The 19,090-nt window shown below is 35.2% G+C and overlaps 1 protein-coding gene and 1 non-coding gene across 2 annotated transcripts in view; one reads left to right on the top strand and one right to left on the bottom strand.

The window, feature by feature from the left end:
• The window catches only part of LOC123655760 (embryonic polarity protein dorsal-like), a 33,800-nt gene extending 18,185 nt beyond the window's left edge, over positions 1–15,615 (bottom strand). Inside the window, exons 1-3 of the mRNA XM_045591514.1 lie at positions 15,477–15,615; positions 3,407–3,559; positions 79–263 (exon numbers count right to left, since the gene is read on the bottom strand). Of these exons, the coding sequence (XP_045447470.1) occupies positions 79–263; positions 3,407–3,559; positions 15,477–15,553 (415 nt within the window). The 5' untranslated portion in view covers positions 15,554–15,615. The remainder of the gene's footprint in view (positions 1–78; positions 264–3,406; positions 3,560–15,476) is intronic.
• On the top strand, positions 10,121–10,193 carry Trnak-cuu. The gene has a single exon. It is a non-coding gene; the product is annotated as a tRNA-Lys (tRNA).
• Positions 15,616–19,090: the final 3,475 nt, after the last annotated feature.

Raw genomic sequence — 19,090 nt, 5'->3', positions numbered from 1 at the left:
ACCTAGTGACATAAAAAAAAATCTTAAATTGAATAATATGCTCCAGTATATATCAATATATATATATACAAGACTTACTCCTAAAGGGGTCCACTCGAAGCCTTTCCCTGGTCTTGAGAGCCTCGGCTATGTCTTTCCTCTTGACGCACTGTATGCCCAGGTTGCTGAAGGAAACCTGAGGGTTCTCGTCCGTGACGTTAGTCTTGACCGTGCACACTCCATTGTCGCACCTCTCACGGCCTACCAGATTGTGGGGGTGCGGTCTGCAGACAAATATTTCTAACATAAATAAATATACGACTAACCCGTTGGCGCAGTTTGCTTTCTGCTCTGAGGGTTGTGGGTTCGATTCCCACCCCGAGTCCAAATATAAATATTTATTTATATATTTATATATGTATTATTTATAAGTATGTTTATCGAAAAAAAAATGTAGCTATATACCAGTCGGCTGTAACCTATAACACAAGCATTAAGTTGCTTACTTTAGGAACAGACGAACATGTGTGTATTGTGTAGATACTTATTATTATAATACGTAAACTTTGGGGGGGGGGGGGGGTTGAAAACATTACGGAATAACAGAATAAGGAAGGGGAATTACATTGAGCTATCACGTGTACATATTTATTTTTGGTTAAGCGCGAAAAAAAAAACAACCAACAACCTTGATGACTGTCTAAAAATTTGTATCACAATGACTAAATTTTTCAAAATTTAATCAGATTATTCATGTATTTAAAGACAAAACAATATTCTAAGAATTACAATATACTGTGCAGAACAAAATGCATGTGATTCCTGGACAGGGGAGGGGAGACCTTACAGGGACCTGGACAGGGGAGTCGTTTAGACCGAATATAAAATCATCATATCAAAATTTCGATCTAGCGACTACACCGTTCCATAGCTTAATTGGCTAAAACACCGACACGGTAAGTCGGAGATGCAGGTTCGATCCCGCTGGAACGGTCTATTTTTGATATGATATTTAAAAAATAAAATTGTTTAGAATTTCCTAATGTGTGGGTAACACAAAAATAAACCGTACGAAGGAGGGGAGTTAGTTTAAGACCTCACCAAAGTATATTCATGGACGACCCCGTACCTCTATAGAGTCGTCTTTAGTATTTACTTCGTCCTATTGACTAGAATTTGCACAAAAAATAAAACATATCTTAAAAACTGGGTATCAATCTCCAAATCGGTTGATTGGAATCAGAAGTAAAAGTCGAGTAGCAGACACAGATAGACAATATCGAACTCCCATCAATTATGATATTTGAACGACAACTTTTCAATTCAAAAAAAAAAATCCTATAATATTGAAGGCATGTATCCCGCAGTCGCCAGCTTGTTACTAAAAACTTTCTTTTTTGCTATTTTATCGATAATAATAGTTATATCTAATAATGCGTATTTACTTGACTATTTTTTCGTCGACCTACTTGTATTCTACCGCATAACTTTTCACTGAGTGTACCGATTTTGATGATTCTTGTTTTAATCGAAAGCTGATGATTTTTTGTGGCCATTTAAATTTTATATAGATGTGATGACTACTTTTTGAGTAGTCTTTGATAACGCGTATTTATTTGAATATTTTTTCGTCTATTTACGTTGTATTACTTGTCGATGTAATTGAAGTCTATTTACGAGCAACCACAATTATTAGAATCAAAATTAAAGGGCTTAAAATTAAAAACTCGCGCTGACAGCCTGGACACGTTTAAACTAACTTGTGATAGGAGGGACGGATATCTATTATATTTATAAGCTTTTGTACAAAGATTAAAAAAACCTAATATTAGCCTAAAATGAGCCAATCTATCAATGTATAAAATAACAAGGTTCATAAAAAATTCCACAAGTCTCCCCAATGTTAGGGGATGAATGAGTCAGCCGCGTCGAGATGTATATTAAGGTGGGCGTTACGTTAAATGTACGAAGGGTGACTCACAGTTGCGTGTAATGAGGGATGTATATTTACGTTCAATATAGTGTACAATACAATACAAATATTCGAAAGGAGAAACATAGACATGTACAAAAGGCGGTTTTATCGTTAAGAGAGCGAACTCTTCCAAACAACCTCAAGTATGATAAGGACATGACAAATAATTAGAGTGCGGTATATACATATAAATATCATTACAGCCTATACAGTCCACTGCTCGACATAGGCCTCCACAAGTTTACGCCAAAAATAGCGTGAACTCATGTGTTTTGCCCATAGTCACCACGCTGGGCAGGCGGGTTGGTGACCGCAGTACTGGCTTTGTCGCACCAAAGACGCTGCTGTCCGTCTTCGGCCTGTGTATTTCAAAGTCAGCAGTTGGATGGTTATCCCGCCATCGGTCGGCTTCTTAAGTTCCAAGGTGGTTGTGGAACCTTGTTATCCCTTAGTCGCCTCTTACGACACCCACGGGAAGAGAGGGGGTGGCTAAATTCTTTAGTGCCGTAGCCACACAGCACATACATATTACATATATATGCTCAAACTTTATATATACACATTCATATAAATATAATAAATAAAATATACTTTATTTGTATACATTAAATGTACACTTAAAATATGAATCTCCGATTTTTGATGTAGGAAAGTCTATTTTAAAGATCAGTATATCTAAACATTTTTTAATATCATATCAAAAATCGCCCGTTCCAGCGGGGATCGAACCTGCATCTCCGACTGACCGTGTCGGTAAAAATGAAATGTCGGTGAAAAATGTTTAGAATTTCCTAATGTGTGGGTAACACAAAAATAAAATCGTACAAATCAGTACAACTGCTTAATTAATATAGTATTTTTTTATATATATAGACGCTTGCACTAGAAGCCTTACCCCCAATCCCCCCCAGGAGGCTCACCTTACCACAGGAACACAACACTGTTTGAAAACAGTATTATTTAGCTGTGATCCTCTGTAAGTTCGAGGTACTTCCCCAGTCAGGCTGCTCCATACTTTGAGTAGGAAGGTTAAAATAGAATTTATTCCTTCTTTCTATGTTTAACACATACACGCGGTCATGTTCCTAAGTCAGACAACTTAAGGCGCGTTTTTAATACGTTTTGCTTATTTATATCCATCCAGCATTTGTATGGTGTATTTATTATCCACACAATATACTTATGATCTCTTTCTAAACTACATCCAAAAGGTCAGTCAAATAGAAACAGTACTATAAGTTCACTTGTAAACCATCTTATGTTTGTATTCACACAAACATGCGAATAGAAAAAAAAATCTAGCTGTAAATGTAAAAAAAGAAAAACAATTATACTTCTTTTACATAACATTCCCTATTCATCCCTATCTCTCTCACACACACACACACACAAACATGCACAAACGCACGCGCACGCAATCAAACATAAATAAAATACAAAAAACAAACTTACTTATAGGGCTCTTCTCTCGTGACACAGGACACGACCACAATAGCAGGTCCCCTGTGTCCGCATATCTCTATCGTGGGGTAGGTCTTCCTTTCTGGTACGCTGTTGACGCCGGGAATCGAACCCGCGGACCGGCCTTCGCATTCATATCGGAACCTGGGAAAAAATTTAATATATGCTACACTTGTATAACTCTGTAAAATATTTAATTCACACGTAGATAATTTTTTAACCGACTTCCAAAAAAGGAGGAGGTTCTCAATTCGACTGTATTTTTTTTTTTATGTATGTTACATCAGAACTTTTGACAGGATGGAGCGATTTCGACAAATTTTCTTTTAATCGAAAGATGGTGTGTGCCGATTGGTCCCATTTAAATTTATTTGAGATCTAACAACTACTTTTCGAGCTATATCTAATAATGCGTTTTTACTTGACGCTTTTTTCGTCGACCTACGTTGTATTATACCGCATAACTTTCTACTGGATGTACCGATTTTGATAATTCTTTTTTTGTTCGAAAGGAGATATCCCTAGTTTGGTATCATAATAAGGAAACCAGGATCTGATGATGGGATCCCAGAGAAATTGATGGAAATTCTTGAAAATCCGCAATAACTTTTTACTGGGTATACCGATTTTGATAATTCTTTTTTTGTTGGAAAGAAGATATCCTTAGTTTAGTACCATGATAAGGAAACCAGGATCTGATAATGGGCTCCCGGAGAAATCGAGGGAACTTCTTGAAAATCCGCAATAACTTTTTACTGGGTGTACCGATTTTAATAATTTTTAATTTAATCGAAAGCTGATGTTTCTCATGTGGTTACATATAAATTTTATTGAGATCTGATAAATACTTTTTGAGTAATCTTTGATAACGCGCAGTTACTTGAGTATTTATTCGTCGATCTACGTTGTATTACTCGTCGATGTAATTGAAGTCGGTTTTTTTTCGTTTGCGAGCAAACACAATTATTTTTATGTATGTTACATCAGAACTTTTGACCGGGTAGACCGATTTCGACAAATTTTGTTTTAATCGAAAGGTGGTGTGTGCCAATTGGTCCCATTTAAATTTATTTGAGATTTAACAACTACTTTTCGAGTTATATCTAATAAAGCGTTTTTACTTGACGCTTTTTTTGTCGACCTACGTTGTATTATACCGCATAACTTTCTACTGGATGTACCGATTTTGATAATTATTTTTTTGTTGGAAAGAAGATATCCCTAGTTTAGTACCATGATAAGGAAACCAGGATCTGATGATGAGATCCCAGAGAAATCGAGGGAAACTCTTGAAAATCCGCAATAACTTTTTACTAGGTTTACCGATTTTTATAATTTTTAAATTTAATCGAAAGCTGGTGTTTGTCATGTGGTGACATATAAATTTTATTGAGATCTGATAACTACTTTTTGAGTAATCTTTGATAACGCGTAGTTACTTGACTATTTTTTCGTCGATCCACGTTGTATTACTCGTCGATGTAATTGAAGTCGGTTTTTTTTTTCGTTTGCGAGCAAACACAATTATTAACGAAAAAACCTATACATTTGTTTCTTTCTATATTGTGCCCGTCTTCGAAGACGGGCAGCAGTGTCTTCGGTGCGAGAAAGCCAGCCCTGCGGTCACCAACCCACCTGCCCAGCGTGGTGACTATGGGCAAAACACATGAGTTCGCGCATTTTTGGCGCGAACTTGTGGAGGCCTATGTCCAGCAGTGGACTGCAATAGGCTGGAATGATGATATATATATATCATCAAAAAAAGAATAAAGAATTTCACTTCAAAAAGTAAGAAAATACGAAATTAATAAATAAGTGAAATACTCATAAAATTGGTGAGTTTCAGAAAACTTAAAAAATATTCATTTAGTTTGGAAGACGGCAACAAGTGTATACAAGCCTCCTAGCTCGTAGCATGGACTCAAATCTTACTAAGTTGTATTCAAATTCAAAAGGTAGTTTTGCAATGCAATTGCAATTGCAAATTGCTACGGTAATAATATAAAGTACCTTGTTGTATAAATATAATGTTAACATAGCAACTTGCTACGTGTTAAAAAATTGTTCGTTGGGTTAGAGAGTCACCCACAACTCCTAACACGAGACACAAGAGAGAGAGTAAAAAAAAATCCTACAGAAACTTAATTTATTTTTTTTTTTTCAAAACTCACTAAAACAACTGCACTAAAGCAAAGCTTATACCATAAGAAACTACAATGACTCACCCACAACAAATCGCACCCAGATCCCAAGACGGCGAGAGAAATCCAACCCAAAAAAAGAAAAGAGCAAAGAGGCAAAAAGGCCCGCAACACACGTCCTGAGCCTTATATACAGCAAACCCAGTGTGTCGCGACACAACTACCCCCTAAGGTGCACCGCAACGTAATACGATACGAGGGTATTCCAAAAAATTAAATCAGTCGCCTAGAAAAAGTAAATAGCAACGCCAGTGCACAACTGTGCTATTATACATCAGCAGGAACAAAACTACGTGCTAATAAAAATATATGCTACAATACCCCCCCCGACAGAGAAGAATTTTGCATCTCTGGCAAAATTCCAAAAAAAAACTAATGTAAGGAGAGAATCTGGTAAGCTCAGGAAGGGATTATAAAATTTAACTCCATACTAAGAGAAAAAAAAATTTTTTGATAGATTAATCATGAGAGATAATCGAATTACAAAAACACCACATATAATTCTGAATTCACTGCAACACTGTCTTACGACCCAATCATACGTCACTAACATACAACATCCTGAAATTCAACTATCAATGTGCGTTAACCGACCTAGACAATTAACGCCCTGACACTCAGAGTGACGGTCTATAAATGAGCACCACTCAGCAGCTACTTAAAATTTTTAATTTAACAATTTTTTTTTTTTTTTAATCCATATTTAATACCGTATTCCCGATGTAGGCTTTAGAATGTGCATAACACAATTAGAATCGAATATATATTCCATAGAATAAAATAATATGTGGAATCGCCACCCGTTCCAGAATTAAGTTGTAACACAACAACAACAACTTATGGCGTAGGCTTTAAACAATATAATATGAGTGGGTAGATACGTTAGAGATGCACCCAACACACACAAATTAAGTTATTGCTCAGTGGAATAACTCAACAAAAATAAACACCAAAAGTACATTAGAGATGTACCCAACACACAACTATCATAAGTCATGTACTTGTATAAGCACAAAATAAAAAAAATGAGATCATCACCCGTCTCAAAAATGGAATACGTAATATAGATTTAAAACAAAAAGAAAACACAATATCAATTACCCTTACTACCAGAACTTCCTGTTAACTTCAAATCTTTAATATGCCAAACCCCAAGATCTTTACCATTCATATCCTGTAATACGTATACAAGAGGAGATCTTTTACCAACAATTCGACATTTGATAAATTTAGGCGCTAATTTCTTAGAAAAGTATTTATCTTTATCACTCAAGAAGTAAGTTTTCTTATAAACAAGATCACCAACATTAAATTCCGCAGTCCTACGACGCAAATTATAACTTGAAGTATTTTTTAAATGAGCGGCATACAACCGAAATTGAACTTTATCGAAAATACTCGCCAACTGACCTAAGTTCTCCGCATAACAGTCACGAGGAGCAAAAATCATATTTTCTATACTATCAGAGTCCAAATAATGCGAACCACACGACACTAACTCCCTACCGAAAACTAAAAAGGACGGAGTGAAACCCGTAGTTTCATTTACCGCGCTGTTAATTGCAAATTGAATTTGAGGTAAGTACCTATCCCACGATCTATGATCCTCATCGACAAAGGATGCAATACAAGTTAAAATAGTACGATTATATCTCTCAACCGGATTAACCTGTGGAGTATAACGTGGAGTAAAATGAACATTAGGAACATTATAACTTTTAAAAAATTTGATACACTCATTACTAATGAATTGCGTACCATTATCCAATATTACCGACTGAGGAATACCATGAACTAAGAAAACATTATCTTCAATTAACTTAATTATTACTTTGGAAGTTGCGCGCTTCATAGGGAAAATTAAACAAAATTTTGAAAAACAACAAGTTACAACCAATATATAATTATTTTGTTTTCTACTAATAGGCAATGGACCCATAATGTCAATTGAAATAACCTGCCAAGGACGGACACAATTCTTAGGACGACCCATGACACCTAATGTCAAATGATTTTGAGCTTTATATTCTAGACACTTAGAACAATTATTGACATAATTTAAAACATCTTTATACATTTTCGGCCAAAAGTACTTTAAATTTAATCTTTTAAGAGTTTTAAACATACCCAAATGACCTGCAGTGGGTACATCATGATTAATTGATATTATTTCCGAACGATGTTCCATAGGAATCACCTCCTTCCAATCAAACTCCGATGTTAAATAATTTTTATTTTTAGACAATCTAAATAATTTATCATTTTTAATACAATAATTTTGAAACGATGCTGGCTTATTAGCGCAGCCATTAAAAATATTAAGAAACCATTTATCATTACCTTTATAATTTGAAATTGAAAATATACTACTCACGGGAACCGAACGACTCAACGCGTCAGGAATAACATTATCACAACCTTTACGATGTTTAATCTCAAAGTTAAACTCTGATAACCTAGTACTCCACCGAGCCAAACGACCCGACGGGTTTGACAATGATAAAAACCACTTAAGGGCACTATGATCCGTGTAAACTGTAAATTTTTTACCATTATCGAGATAACAACGCCAATGTTCGACCGCTGCCAAAACCGCCAATGTTTCTCGTTCCGTAATACCATAATTTTGTTCCGGCTTGGTAAGTGACCTACTCATATATGCAACAGGATGTTCTTTCCCTTCAAAGGTCTGAGAGAGCATCGCACCAATCCCATAACTACTCGCATCCGTGTGAACTTCAAAAGGTTCGTTATAATTAGGACACCTGAGAACAGGAGCAGAGACCAAACACTCCTTAAGCTTTCTAAAAGAACAATCCGCCTCCTCCGTCCATTTAAATGGAGGTGCACCCTTACGAGTAGAAGTTAATTTATTTAACGGTGCCGCCAAAGAACTGAAATCCTTAATAAAACGACGATACCACGACGCTGTCCCTAAAAAACGTTTTAAACCCTTAACATTGGTTGGAGTGGGAAAATTAACTATTGCAGAAACCTTATCCGGGTCCGTACGCAACCCGTGTTTATCGATTACATACCCCAAATATTTCAACTGACTCCTAAAAAAACGACATTTATCAAAATTAATAGTAAGATTACATTCTTTTAAAATTTCCAATATTTGTAATAAAATAGAAACATGTTCATTGAAATCCGCGGTTGCAATTATTAAATCATCAACATAACAACAAACTTTAACCCCGAAACGGTTTCCAAACAACTTATCTACTAATCTCTGTTGAGTGGCAGGTGCGTTAGTTAAACCAAACGCCATACGTTTAAACCTGAATGTACCACGTGACGGAATATAAAAAGCCGTTTTATCCCTATCCGATTCCTGAATCTGAGTTTGAAAAAAGGCACTACAAAAATCGATTGTTGACAAATAATGAGCATCCCTAAGATTATCTAAAATTTCTGATATATAAGGCAAACTATATGCATCCTTTTTGGTTACCGCATTCAGTTTCCGACTATCCAAACATAACCGATAGCTACCCGTATCCTTTCCCTTAGGAACCAAAAGTACTGGAGAACTCCACTCACTCTGACAGGGTTCGATGACATCCAACTCAAGCATCTTATCAACCTCCTCCGAAAGAATTCGTTGTTTCTCAGGAGACATCCGATAATATCGTTGCTTAATGGGAATAGCATCCCCCGTATCAATTCTATGCGTAACCACGGTAGTCAACCCTAAACCTTTCCGCTCAAAAGAAACAGAACGAAACTGATTAATAATGCTATCAACAATTGAACGCTGATCGCTATTTAAATGTTCATAACCCGTAATGACGTCATCCGAATTATTATACAAAATAGATTCTTGTTTAAAACTAACTGAATTAATATATTTCGGACAAATTTTGAATATTTTCCAAAAGTCAATGCCTAAAATGATATCTGAATTAATTTCCGGAAAAACAAAAAATTTTATAAAATGAAGTTGATCTTCGAACGCAACCGGTAAACACAAGTAACCAAGAGAAAACAACTTGTTCCCGTTAGCCACAACCGCAGAAATAATGTTATCTTTAAAAAGAGTATAACCTCGTTGTAAGAAATCCTTATAAAAATTACCCCCCAAAATTGATATAGACGCACCAGTGTCTAAGAGACCCGACAACTTAATGTCATCTATATGTATAACAGCATAAGGCCTATTTTCAATACATTTATCATTACACAGAACCGAGTTTAATTTATACGATAAAAAATAAATTGAAATTGTTTTAAGCCAAGAATTCCAATCAGATTTAGAAAAATTAATATTATTACTAGTTTTAACTCGGTTCCAACTTACTCGTTTTTTTAAATCTTTAACCCCATTATTATATTTCGATTTACATTTAACACAATCGGGACGCTTAACATTAGGCTCACCGCAACCAAAACAAAACACAACATTCCGATCCTTAAAACAATCGGCATAAGAGTGAGAAAACGATTTACAACGTTGACAATAAACAGTACGATTCGACGCGCGATCACCGATGGAATTAATGCCCGGCTAGCTCAGTCGGTAGAGCATGAGACTCTTAATCTCAGGGTCGTGGATTCGGGCCCCACGTTGGGCGCCAGTGCTACGTGTTAAAAAATTGTTCGTTGGGTTAGAGAGTCACCCACAACTCCTAACACGAGACACAAGAGAGAGAGTAAAAAAAAATCCTACAGAAACTTAATTTATTTTTTTTTTTTCAAAACTCACTAAAACAACTGCACTAAAGCAAAGCTTATACCATAAGAAACTACAATGACTCACCCACAACAAATCGCACCCAGATCCCAAGACGGCGAGAGAAATCCAACCCAAAAAAAGAAAAGAGCAAAGAGGCAAAAAGGCCCGCAACACACGTCCTGAGCCTTATATACAGCAAACCCAGTGTGTCGCGACACAACTACCCCCTAAGGTGCACCGCAACGTAATACGATACGAGGGTATTCCAAAAAATTAAATCAGTCGCCTAGAAAAAGTAAATAGCAACGCCAGTGCACAACTGTGCTATTATACATCAGCAGGAACAAAACTACGTGCTAATAAAAATATATGCTACAAACTAAAAACTTAGTTTATTATCTATCGCTGTAATAAAAGGTCGCTTTTAGAAAAATAATCTTTTAGACTTAGTTTATTATCTACCGCTGTAATAAAAGGTCACTTTTAGGAAAAAAAATACTTTTAAACCCCATAACATTACCCTTAATGTTTATAGCAATAAATGATAATTATAATAACATGTAAACACGCCTCATGTAGTGATAATTATTGTATGTTATAACAGGAAAACAATGTCAATAACTCGAGTGTTGCTCTAAGTACATGCTGAGTTATTTTATTTTTATTTACTTCCTCTATTTGTATTATACATAACAATCGCTCTAGTTAAGTGGTGCGAATAGTCGCCTAAAACACCGACGTTTCGCGGGTTCGATTCCCGCTCGTGATGAATTTCTTTTCGGTTTCAATGTCTGTCCTCCGCCGTTAAGCCGTCGGTCCCGGTTGTTATGATAAATACCTGATAGCGATCGTTACTATATACTACTAGTACATAGTTCCCTACATATCCTCCAACCAGCATTGGAGCAGGGTGGTAGATTAAGCCCCTTCATGGAGAAAGAGGCCTATGCCCAGCAGTGGGATGTTACAGGCTGAATGCGTTGCGATTTGTACCATACTGTACGAAATATACAGACACCAGGTAACACGACTGACGTTCTTCTGTCTTCATCATTTTCATCATCATTACAGCCTATACAGTCCACTGCTGGATATAGGCCTCCACAAGATTACGCCAAAAATAACGTGAACTCATGTGTTTTGCCCATAGTCACTACGCTGGGCAGGCGGGTTGGTGACCGCAGGGCTCTTCTGTTTTATGAATTATCAAATGCATTAAGTTGAAATAGTGATTATGTTTTTCTGTTCAATTTTCTTAATTTTTAAGCGACTCCCAAAAAAGTAGGGGGTTCTCAATTCGATTGTATTTTTTTATGTATGTTACCTCAGAACCATTGACCGGGTCGGCCAATTTGGATCATTTTTTTTTATTCGAAAGATGTGATAAGAACACCGTAAGTAGCACAATTATTATTTTATAAGAAGCTTTTACAAAGCAAGGAATTAAAAAACAAAAAAAAGCAAAATTAGTCTAGGCGTTTTCAAGTTTTGCGCTTACTAACAGATTAGACGATTTATTTATCTTATATATAAAATTCTCGTGTTGTGACATTGTGATGTTAGTTACAATGCTCTTTTGAAACGGCTGGACCGATTTTTATTTAATTTTGTGTGTATATCGGGTAGATCTGAGAATCGGCCATCTATTTTTTATACCCCAAAATTATAAAGAGGGGGGATTAAGGGGGTTAATAACATATATGGCAAAACAACGTTTACGGGCTCAGCTGGTATTTATATAAATATAGATAGATTCATATTTGAATGACATTAGTTAATACATACAAACTTTAGGTTTAGGTTGATTTACTACATTAGCTCCTTAAAAATATATATAATAAGTGTGTTGTATATAATAAGTGTGTGATAATATACGTCTTAGCTCGTAACATGGACTCAAAATCTTACAAAATTTTAATCAAATTGAAAAGGTAACTAAGGTAAGCTAGTAGAAACTGCATAGAATTTAAATCCGAAATTTGTTACTCCTTTGAGTGTATTATAATACAGAATTAATATAAAAAAATCTGTACTAATACTTATGATAAATGTAACAAGACCAATTCTGAATATTGAGGATATTTAGAACATTTCTATAGTGTCCTTAAGCATTAACTGTATATTTTGTCTGTCTCTATCTTGGACCTGGATAACGCCGAAACTACTTTTACTTAAATTAATCTCGGCACAATTTTACTTTACACTTACAACGCAGGATACTACTAGGTACTTTTTTTTAAAAGTTTATTCTAGTTTTCCTTGTAATTGCATAAAATTAAAGGTTAATTTAATTAATAATAATTAGTTTAGTAGGAAACGTTATTAGTACAATGTACTGCAATGCTTCTAATTTCATTCATGACGTCGAAGTTACTTACGATCGATAAGTACGATGTACAAGAACATTAGAAGTTCTAGGTACGATATTTCCAAGGAGTAAAAAGTACGAAAATTTAATCCTAATCTAATGCAAAAAGAGTAATCTGTACAGTTCACGCGCGAAGTGAATGAACAGTCTGACGGTAGCGTCTGACGCGAGTCTAAATCTGTCTGAGCAGTGCGTCACGGCGACTACTCCGCGATGTCTGAACGAAAATATTCTGATAAAACTGTCAGCGATATCGTTACACGATCTTATTTCTTTGATCAATTTTACCTTTCCGATAAATTTCGTTCAGTTTCAAGAATTGGTCTTAACTTGGTATGAATCTTTTATACATAAGAAAAGGAGTTGGAACTGGTGCTATGATCTCTTTGCATCGATGGTTGTGGAACCAGGTGTAAATGTATGGCTAAGCGAAGGAGAGTATCAGCTTCTTAACATAAAATCACTTAGGGTCTGTATCACCAGTTTTGAATAACGCTATTTGACGGATGACAGTATACGATAGTAAAAAGTTTTTGATTCATTATTATTTTTTACTATCGAATTCTAATTATTTATGAGACATTTCTATTCGCATGTATTATAGTTAAACCTTTAATAATTGAGGAGAAACAAGTCCTACTGGCCAACTCTAACTCCCGCTGTCAAAGTCGATCGACAGATGACACAAATAGTTGTGTCATCTGTCGATTAGCGTTACCTACAAATGGTGAAACAGGCCCTTGGAAAATGGTAACATATCCATTAGAGTAGGTATAAAAATCGAGAAATCTTTAGCCATAGTCTCATATTTATCTTATTTTTTATCAATCTCGAATGCATACTCGTATTCTAAATGTCTTGCATAATTCCGATGGCTGACTTTAATCCTGAAGTAACTTGATTCTTATTTTAGCATCACACCAATCTAGTTTTGACTGATTCTTCCTCTGTCACATGTTTGTTTTTGGTTCTTTTTTTTATATCACTAGGTCGGAAAACAAACGTACGGCTCACCTGATGGTAAAAGGTTACCGTAGCTTATGGACGCCTACAACACCAGAAGCATCGCAAGCGCGTTGCCGACCCAATCCCCAATCCCCCCAGGAGCTCTGGTCACCTTACTCACCAACAGGAACACAATACTGCTTGATAACAGTATTATTTAGCTGTGATCTTCTGTAAGATCAAGGTCCCCAGTCGGGCTGCTCCATATTTTGAGCAGGAAATTCCTGCTGTGCCCTACCTCAGTTAAAGTAAGGTTCTTTGGTTTTTGGTATAATTTACTAGAAATACTGAACACGATGAAAAATTAGTAAGAGGGGCGCTTTTAAATAACCAGTGTACGAATTATTTTCTATAATTATATTTATATTTACGTAGAATAACGATTACATTTTTATTCGAGTTTCGTCAGCTTGAATATAGATATGTGCGTACGAGTTCGTGCATGTACAAATAAAATATAATGTTGATATCTACATATTAATACGTGAAGCAAAATGCTTGTACCCCTTTTTACGCCCGGACGGGACGGAGGTGTATGAAATTTCGCACACTTATGGTTTATATAGGGAAGGAGGGCAGAATGCTAATATATATTTTTAAATTATGTATAAAAAAAAATATTAAACCAATAAAAAAAAAACATTACACACACTAGCATGTATTTGACACACACACGCATATATACTCTTTTATTTATTGTCTTTGACAACAGAACCTTAATAATGATCAAACTTATAATTTCAATTATGGTCGAATTTGGACCACTGGGCGACCACTGGTATATTTTAATATTTCTTTTGGCACACAACTACCATCTTGTGGTCTATGTCAGTTAATGTCAATAGTTGTCAGCTCAAATAGTTTTTAGATCAAGATGCTCTCATTGTATTCACGTCTGTTGCCGCTGTGAGATTAATATCAAATAATATGAAACATTACGCAATGTTACGAAATTATTTTCATAATAAAAAATTTTCATGTGATATATATACAAAAACAGCTAAAACTTTGTAAAAATAAACATGAATTAAATTAACACTATTATCATCTAATTCGTATGGCGTATAGGTACTACTGATCAGGAGCGATTTTATTCGAATCATCGTGATCAGAGATTTTAAGAAGTTACTACTTTTAAGACAAATATTTAACTTCAAAACAAATGAACAAACATTTTAGAGTTTTTGAAATAACCTTTAAGAAGAAAAGCTTTAGGAAACCTTAAGGTGAAAAGTATAAACAAAGAGGCAAGTAAATAACTTTGTACTTTATCGCTTTTTTAACTTAAGCAGTTCATAAATGCAATATAAATTTACAGAATAAATAAATAAAATAAATAAATGTAAGTGCTAATTACGTTTATCATACATGGAGAAAGAAGCCTATGCCTAGCAGTGTATGTTACAGACTGAATCATTATAATGTAATTGTGTTTGCTCGCAAACGATAAAAACCAACTTCAATTACATCGACAAGTTATAACGTAAGTAGACGAAAAAAAATTACAAACGCACTATAGTCATCACTACGATTTTCGAGGGTTTCCCTCGATTTCTCTGGGATTCCATCATCAGATCCTAGTTTCCTTATCATGGTACCACACTTGGGATATCCCTTTTCGAAGAAAAAAAAAAGAATTATCAAAATCAGTTCATAAACGATGAAGCTATTCCCGAACATACATAAAATATATATATATATATATATATATATATATATATATATATATATATATATATATACAGTCGAATTAAGTAGCCTCCTCCTTTTCTGAAGTCGGTTAAAAAAGTAGAATGAACGTGTGCGTACCTCAGAGCCTTGCTGGCCGGCTGCTCCACGATGCGCACGTAGGGGTTGCCCGTCCGGGGCGCCGGCGGCTGCGGCATCTCTACGCCCGCGCCGAAAAACGGGTCCGCCCTCGATATCGCGTCGACTGCACAAAATATTACAACCATTACGTAAAATATATATTATCGATACATATAGTAAAAATATCCCCCCCCCTCTTCCCGTGGGTGTCGTAAAAGGCGACTAAGGGATAACACAGTTCCACTAACACCTTGGAACTTAAAAAGCCGACCGGTGGCGCGATAACCATCCAACTACTGGCTTTTAAATACACAGGCCGAAGATGGGCAGCAGCGTCTTCGTGTGCGACAAAGCCAGTACTGCGGTCACCAACCCGCCTGCCCAGCGTGGTGACTATGGGCAAAACACATGAGTTCACGTTATTTTTGGCGTAAACTTGTGGAGGCATATGTCCAGCAGTGGACTGTATAGGCTGTAATGATGATAGTAAAAATATAACGGATCGCTGTCTGTACATTAATTTAATGATAAAAACATTAAATGACTCAAATAGCACCCTACCTACGGCTAAATAATACTGCTCTCAAGCGGTGACCAGAGCGCTTGGGGGGAATCGGGGACATCGTCGGCATCGCGCTTGCAATGCGTGCAAATTCTGGTGTTGCAGACGTCTATAAGCTACGGTAATCTCTTACCTTCAGGTAAACCGAACGCTTATTTGCCGATCTAGTTGTATAAAAAAAAATCCCTTTTCCATCAGGCACACCGTACAATTATTTACCACAGTTGCAGATAAAAAAAAAGTTTACCATAATTATGCAATATTTTTTCAGTAACAACTTCCCAAGAATTTAATTATTAAAAAATCATGATATAGTGAAGACTTGAAGGCGTTTAATAGTAAGATGTCGATAACCCTAGAAGTTATTTTAAGCATCACAACCTGTTACATAATATAGTTTACAAATACACCAGTCAGACACCTTAAACTGTAAGTGCAAAATATTAATTTACTTCATGTTAGAAATGTTCATACAGCGATATAAATATTAATATAACGAGAAAATAAGCTAAACGACGCATGCGTTTTCAAATGCTTTCACGTTTAATAACGTACGGATAGGCACCTTATTTGAACTAAAGTGATTGAACATAGACCTCATCTTAAATTGACTCACATACATTATTCTACCCTGCGCGAGTTTCTACGCTTTTTATTTGTTTGGTCGTACCAACTCAGAAAATCTTTGTGAACTCATGCACTAAACTTTGCTGAAGATTATGATGATCAAATGCATAGTTTACGATTCTATAAAGGACATACACATACAGACAAACATTCATTATTATATATTATGAAATAAAGTAACGGGCACAGCTGGTTACAACATATAGATCCTGATACAACCAAAACAGGATACGTATTCGCGTATCTCGGTTCGATGCTGGCACCAAGATCGGCGGGAAAACCGACATTCAGTGAAAGTAGCTCTATCGTAACGTGATAATTTGTTAACTGTTATATTGGGACATGTTGGTTATATCACGAACGGATCTACGGAATACTAAAAATAAACTTTAGTATTCGTTTAGTAGCGAGTGATAAATATATCTCATATATCGTTCACTGTAATTAGAGGCATTTATAAAAAAAGGTGGTAGCCATAGTCTAATTAAAGAAATACAGATATAATACACGTTTATTAGTTAAACATTTTTGAAGCTTTCTCCTTAAGATTAGATTTTCATATAAGGTCTTCGGTATGAAAAAAATATGAGAAGTGAATTCTACTGGACGAATGACCTCGTTACGTTTTTGTGCGCCATCTGATGGCATTTGATTCGTTTATTTACTATTTGATAGAGTATTCATCTTTTTTTTAAACCAGAACTGATCTAAAGGAGTAAACTACAGTCGTGCTTACTATATAATTTGGAAAAAACACTATTAACATGTGTGTGTTATTAAAAACAGTGCTTATATAGTGTGCTTATATATATTATAGGCGTCTCTACTATATTTTGAGGTACTTATTTGGGTACAAATAATTCCAAATATCTAATTTTAGACGAAGGCTCCCAGTAACAGAAAATTAAGTTATTTTATTTATTTTCTAAGACAGCAGCGTCTTCGGTGCGACAAAGCCAGTACTGCGGTCACCAACCCGCCTGCCCAGCGTGGTAACTATGGGCAAAATACATGAGTTCACGCTATTTTTGGCGTAAACTTGTGGAGGCCTATGTCCAGCAGTGGACTGTATAGGGTGTAATGATGAAGTTATTTTAATCTACCACACTACTGTGGATAAGCAGATACGGTTACACCATTTTAAAAAAAAGTACTAAATATTTTAAGAATAGGAAATAAGAATCTTGGTTTTTAATAAGATTATAGACATTAACATTTTATACTTTCAATTATCATATTTTTTACATCGAATCCATTTATTTATTATACAATAGTAATTATCCTGTATACGTAATATTGAATTAGGAATGTTGTAGGTAATACCCGAACAAGGTAAAACTTGTTTTAACTGTATTATCAATGGATGAATATACGCACAGATTGATTTCAAAGTTTACGTATTTCCCGTGTTATGTGCGATTACATAATTTACATAATTGACTATGTATATGTTACATACGTGGGTCAATCCGCTGTGCTTATGTGCAACTGGTTATTTAATGATAGGCAAGTAGATGAGGGTTATTGAACTTAAGTATATAGTGTTCGTTTAGTTAATACTAACCTGTCTTTCAAGGACTATATACCAAGTAAATGAAAGTCTGTGGTAGCTTTTATCAAACATATTTTTTTAACGATTTCTATAACTAGCTGTGGCCTGCGGTTTCACACGCGTCAATTTGAGAAAATATAGCCTATTGCCTTCCACAGAATTTTTCAATTCGAACCAGTATCTAGTTGCCGAGAATTTTTAGCATTTTATTAGTATAGATAATAAAATGACGTTTGATAAGTGCTTTTAAGTAAAGCTTACTCAAATAAAGTTTTTTTTATAAATATCGTATAGCAAAACTATGTAAAATATAAATTTTATTGTTAAAAATTTTATGAATAATATTTTATAAAAAATGAATTTAAATAATTATCAGTTGCTCTTAAGATATGAAACTTAAAGGGTCGTAAGGTTAGGTTTATTTTAAATATCTCATCAATTGATAAGAACAAAATAAATCAGTTGATTTACGTTAAAATGTAAACAAGGAAAATGTGAAGGAATGTATCCCGCAGTCACCAACTTGTTAATAAGAGTTCTTTTGCGATTTTATCGAAATAATAATTTTATAGTTTAATAGATTTTTAGTCTAAAAACAACCCTGAGAACTTCGCATTATATATCGTGTTATTTCCTTTATTTCTTCCTTCTCTTCTTCTTCTGTCTGAACAATAACAAATACAAAATAAAACGACATGTTTTAGACCACACGACTGAAGTAAAACTTTCTATCTTCACTAACTTATATCTTCCTCTCAATTTCCGTTCGCCTCACCCGATCACACTTTTCGTAAAGCTCTCGTCACGCATTCACCAGCTCACTCCTCAAGTCAAGCGAGCGTAAAGAAGTTTTACTTCGAAAATGATTTACCC

Source organism: Melitaea cinxia, chromosome 8 (genome assembly GCF_905220565.1).
Source record: "Melitaea cinxia chromosome 8, ilMelCinx1.1, whole genome shotgun sequence".
NCBI lineage: Eukaryota > Metazoa > Arthropoda > Insecta > Lepidoptera > Nymphalidae > Melitaea > Melitaea cinxia.
The sequence above is the reverse complement of the archived record's forward strand: the minus strand, read 5'-3'. Positions and strand labels throughout refer to the sequence as shown.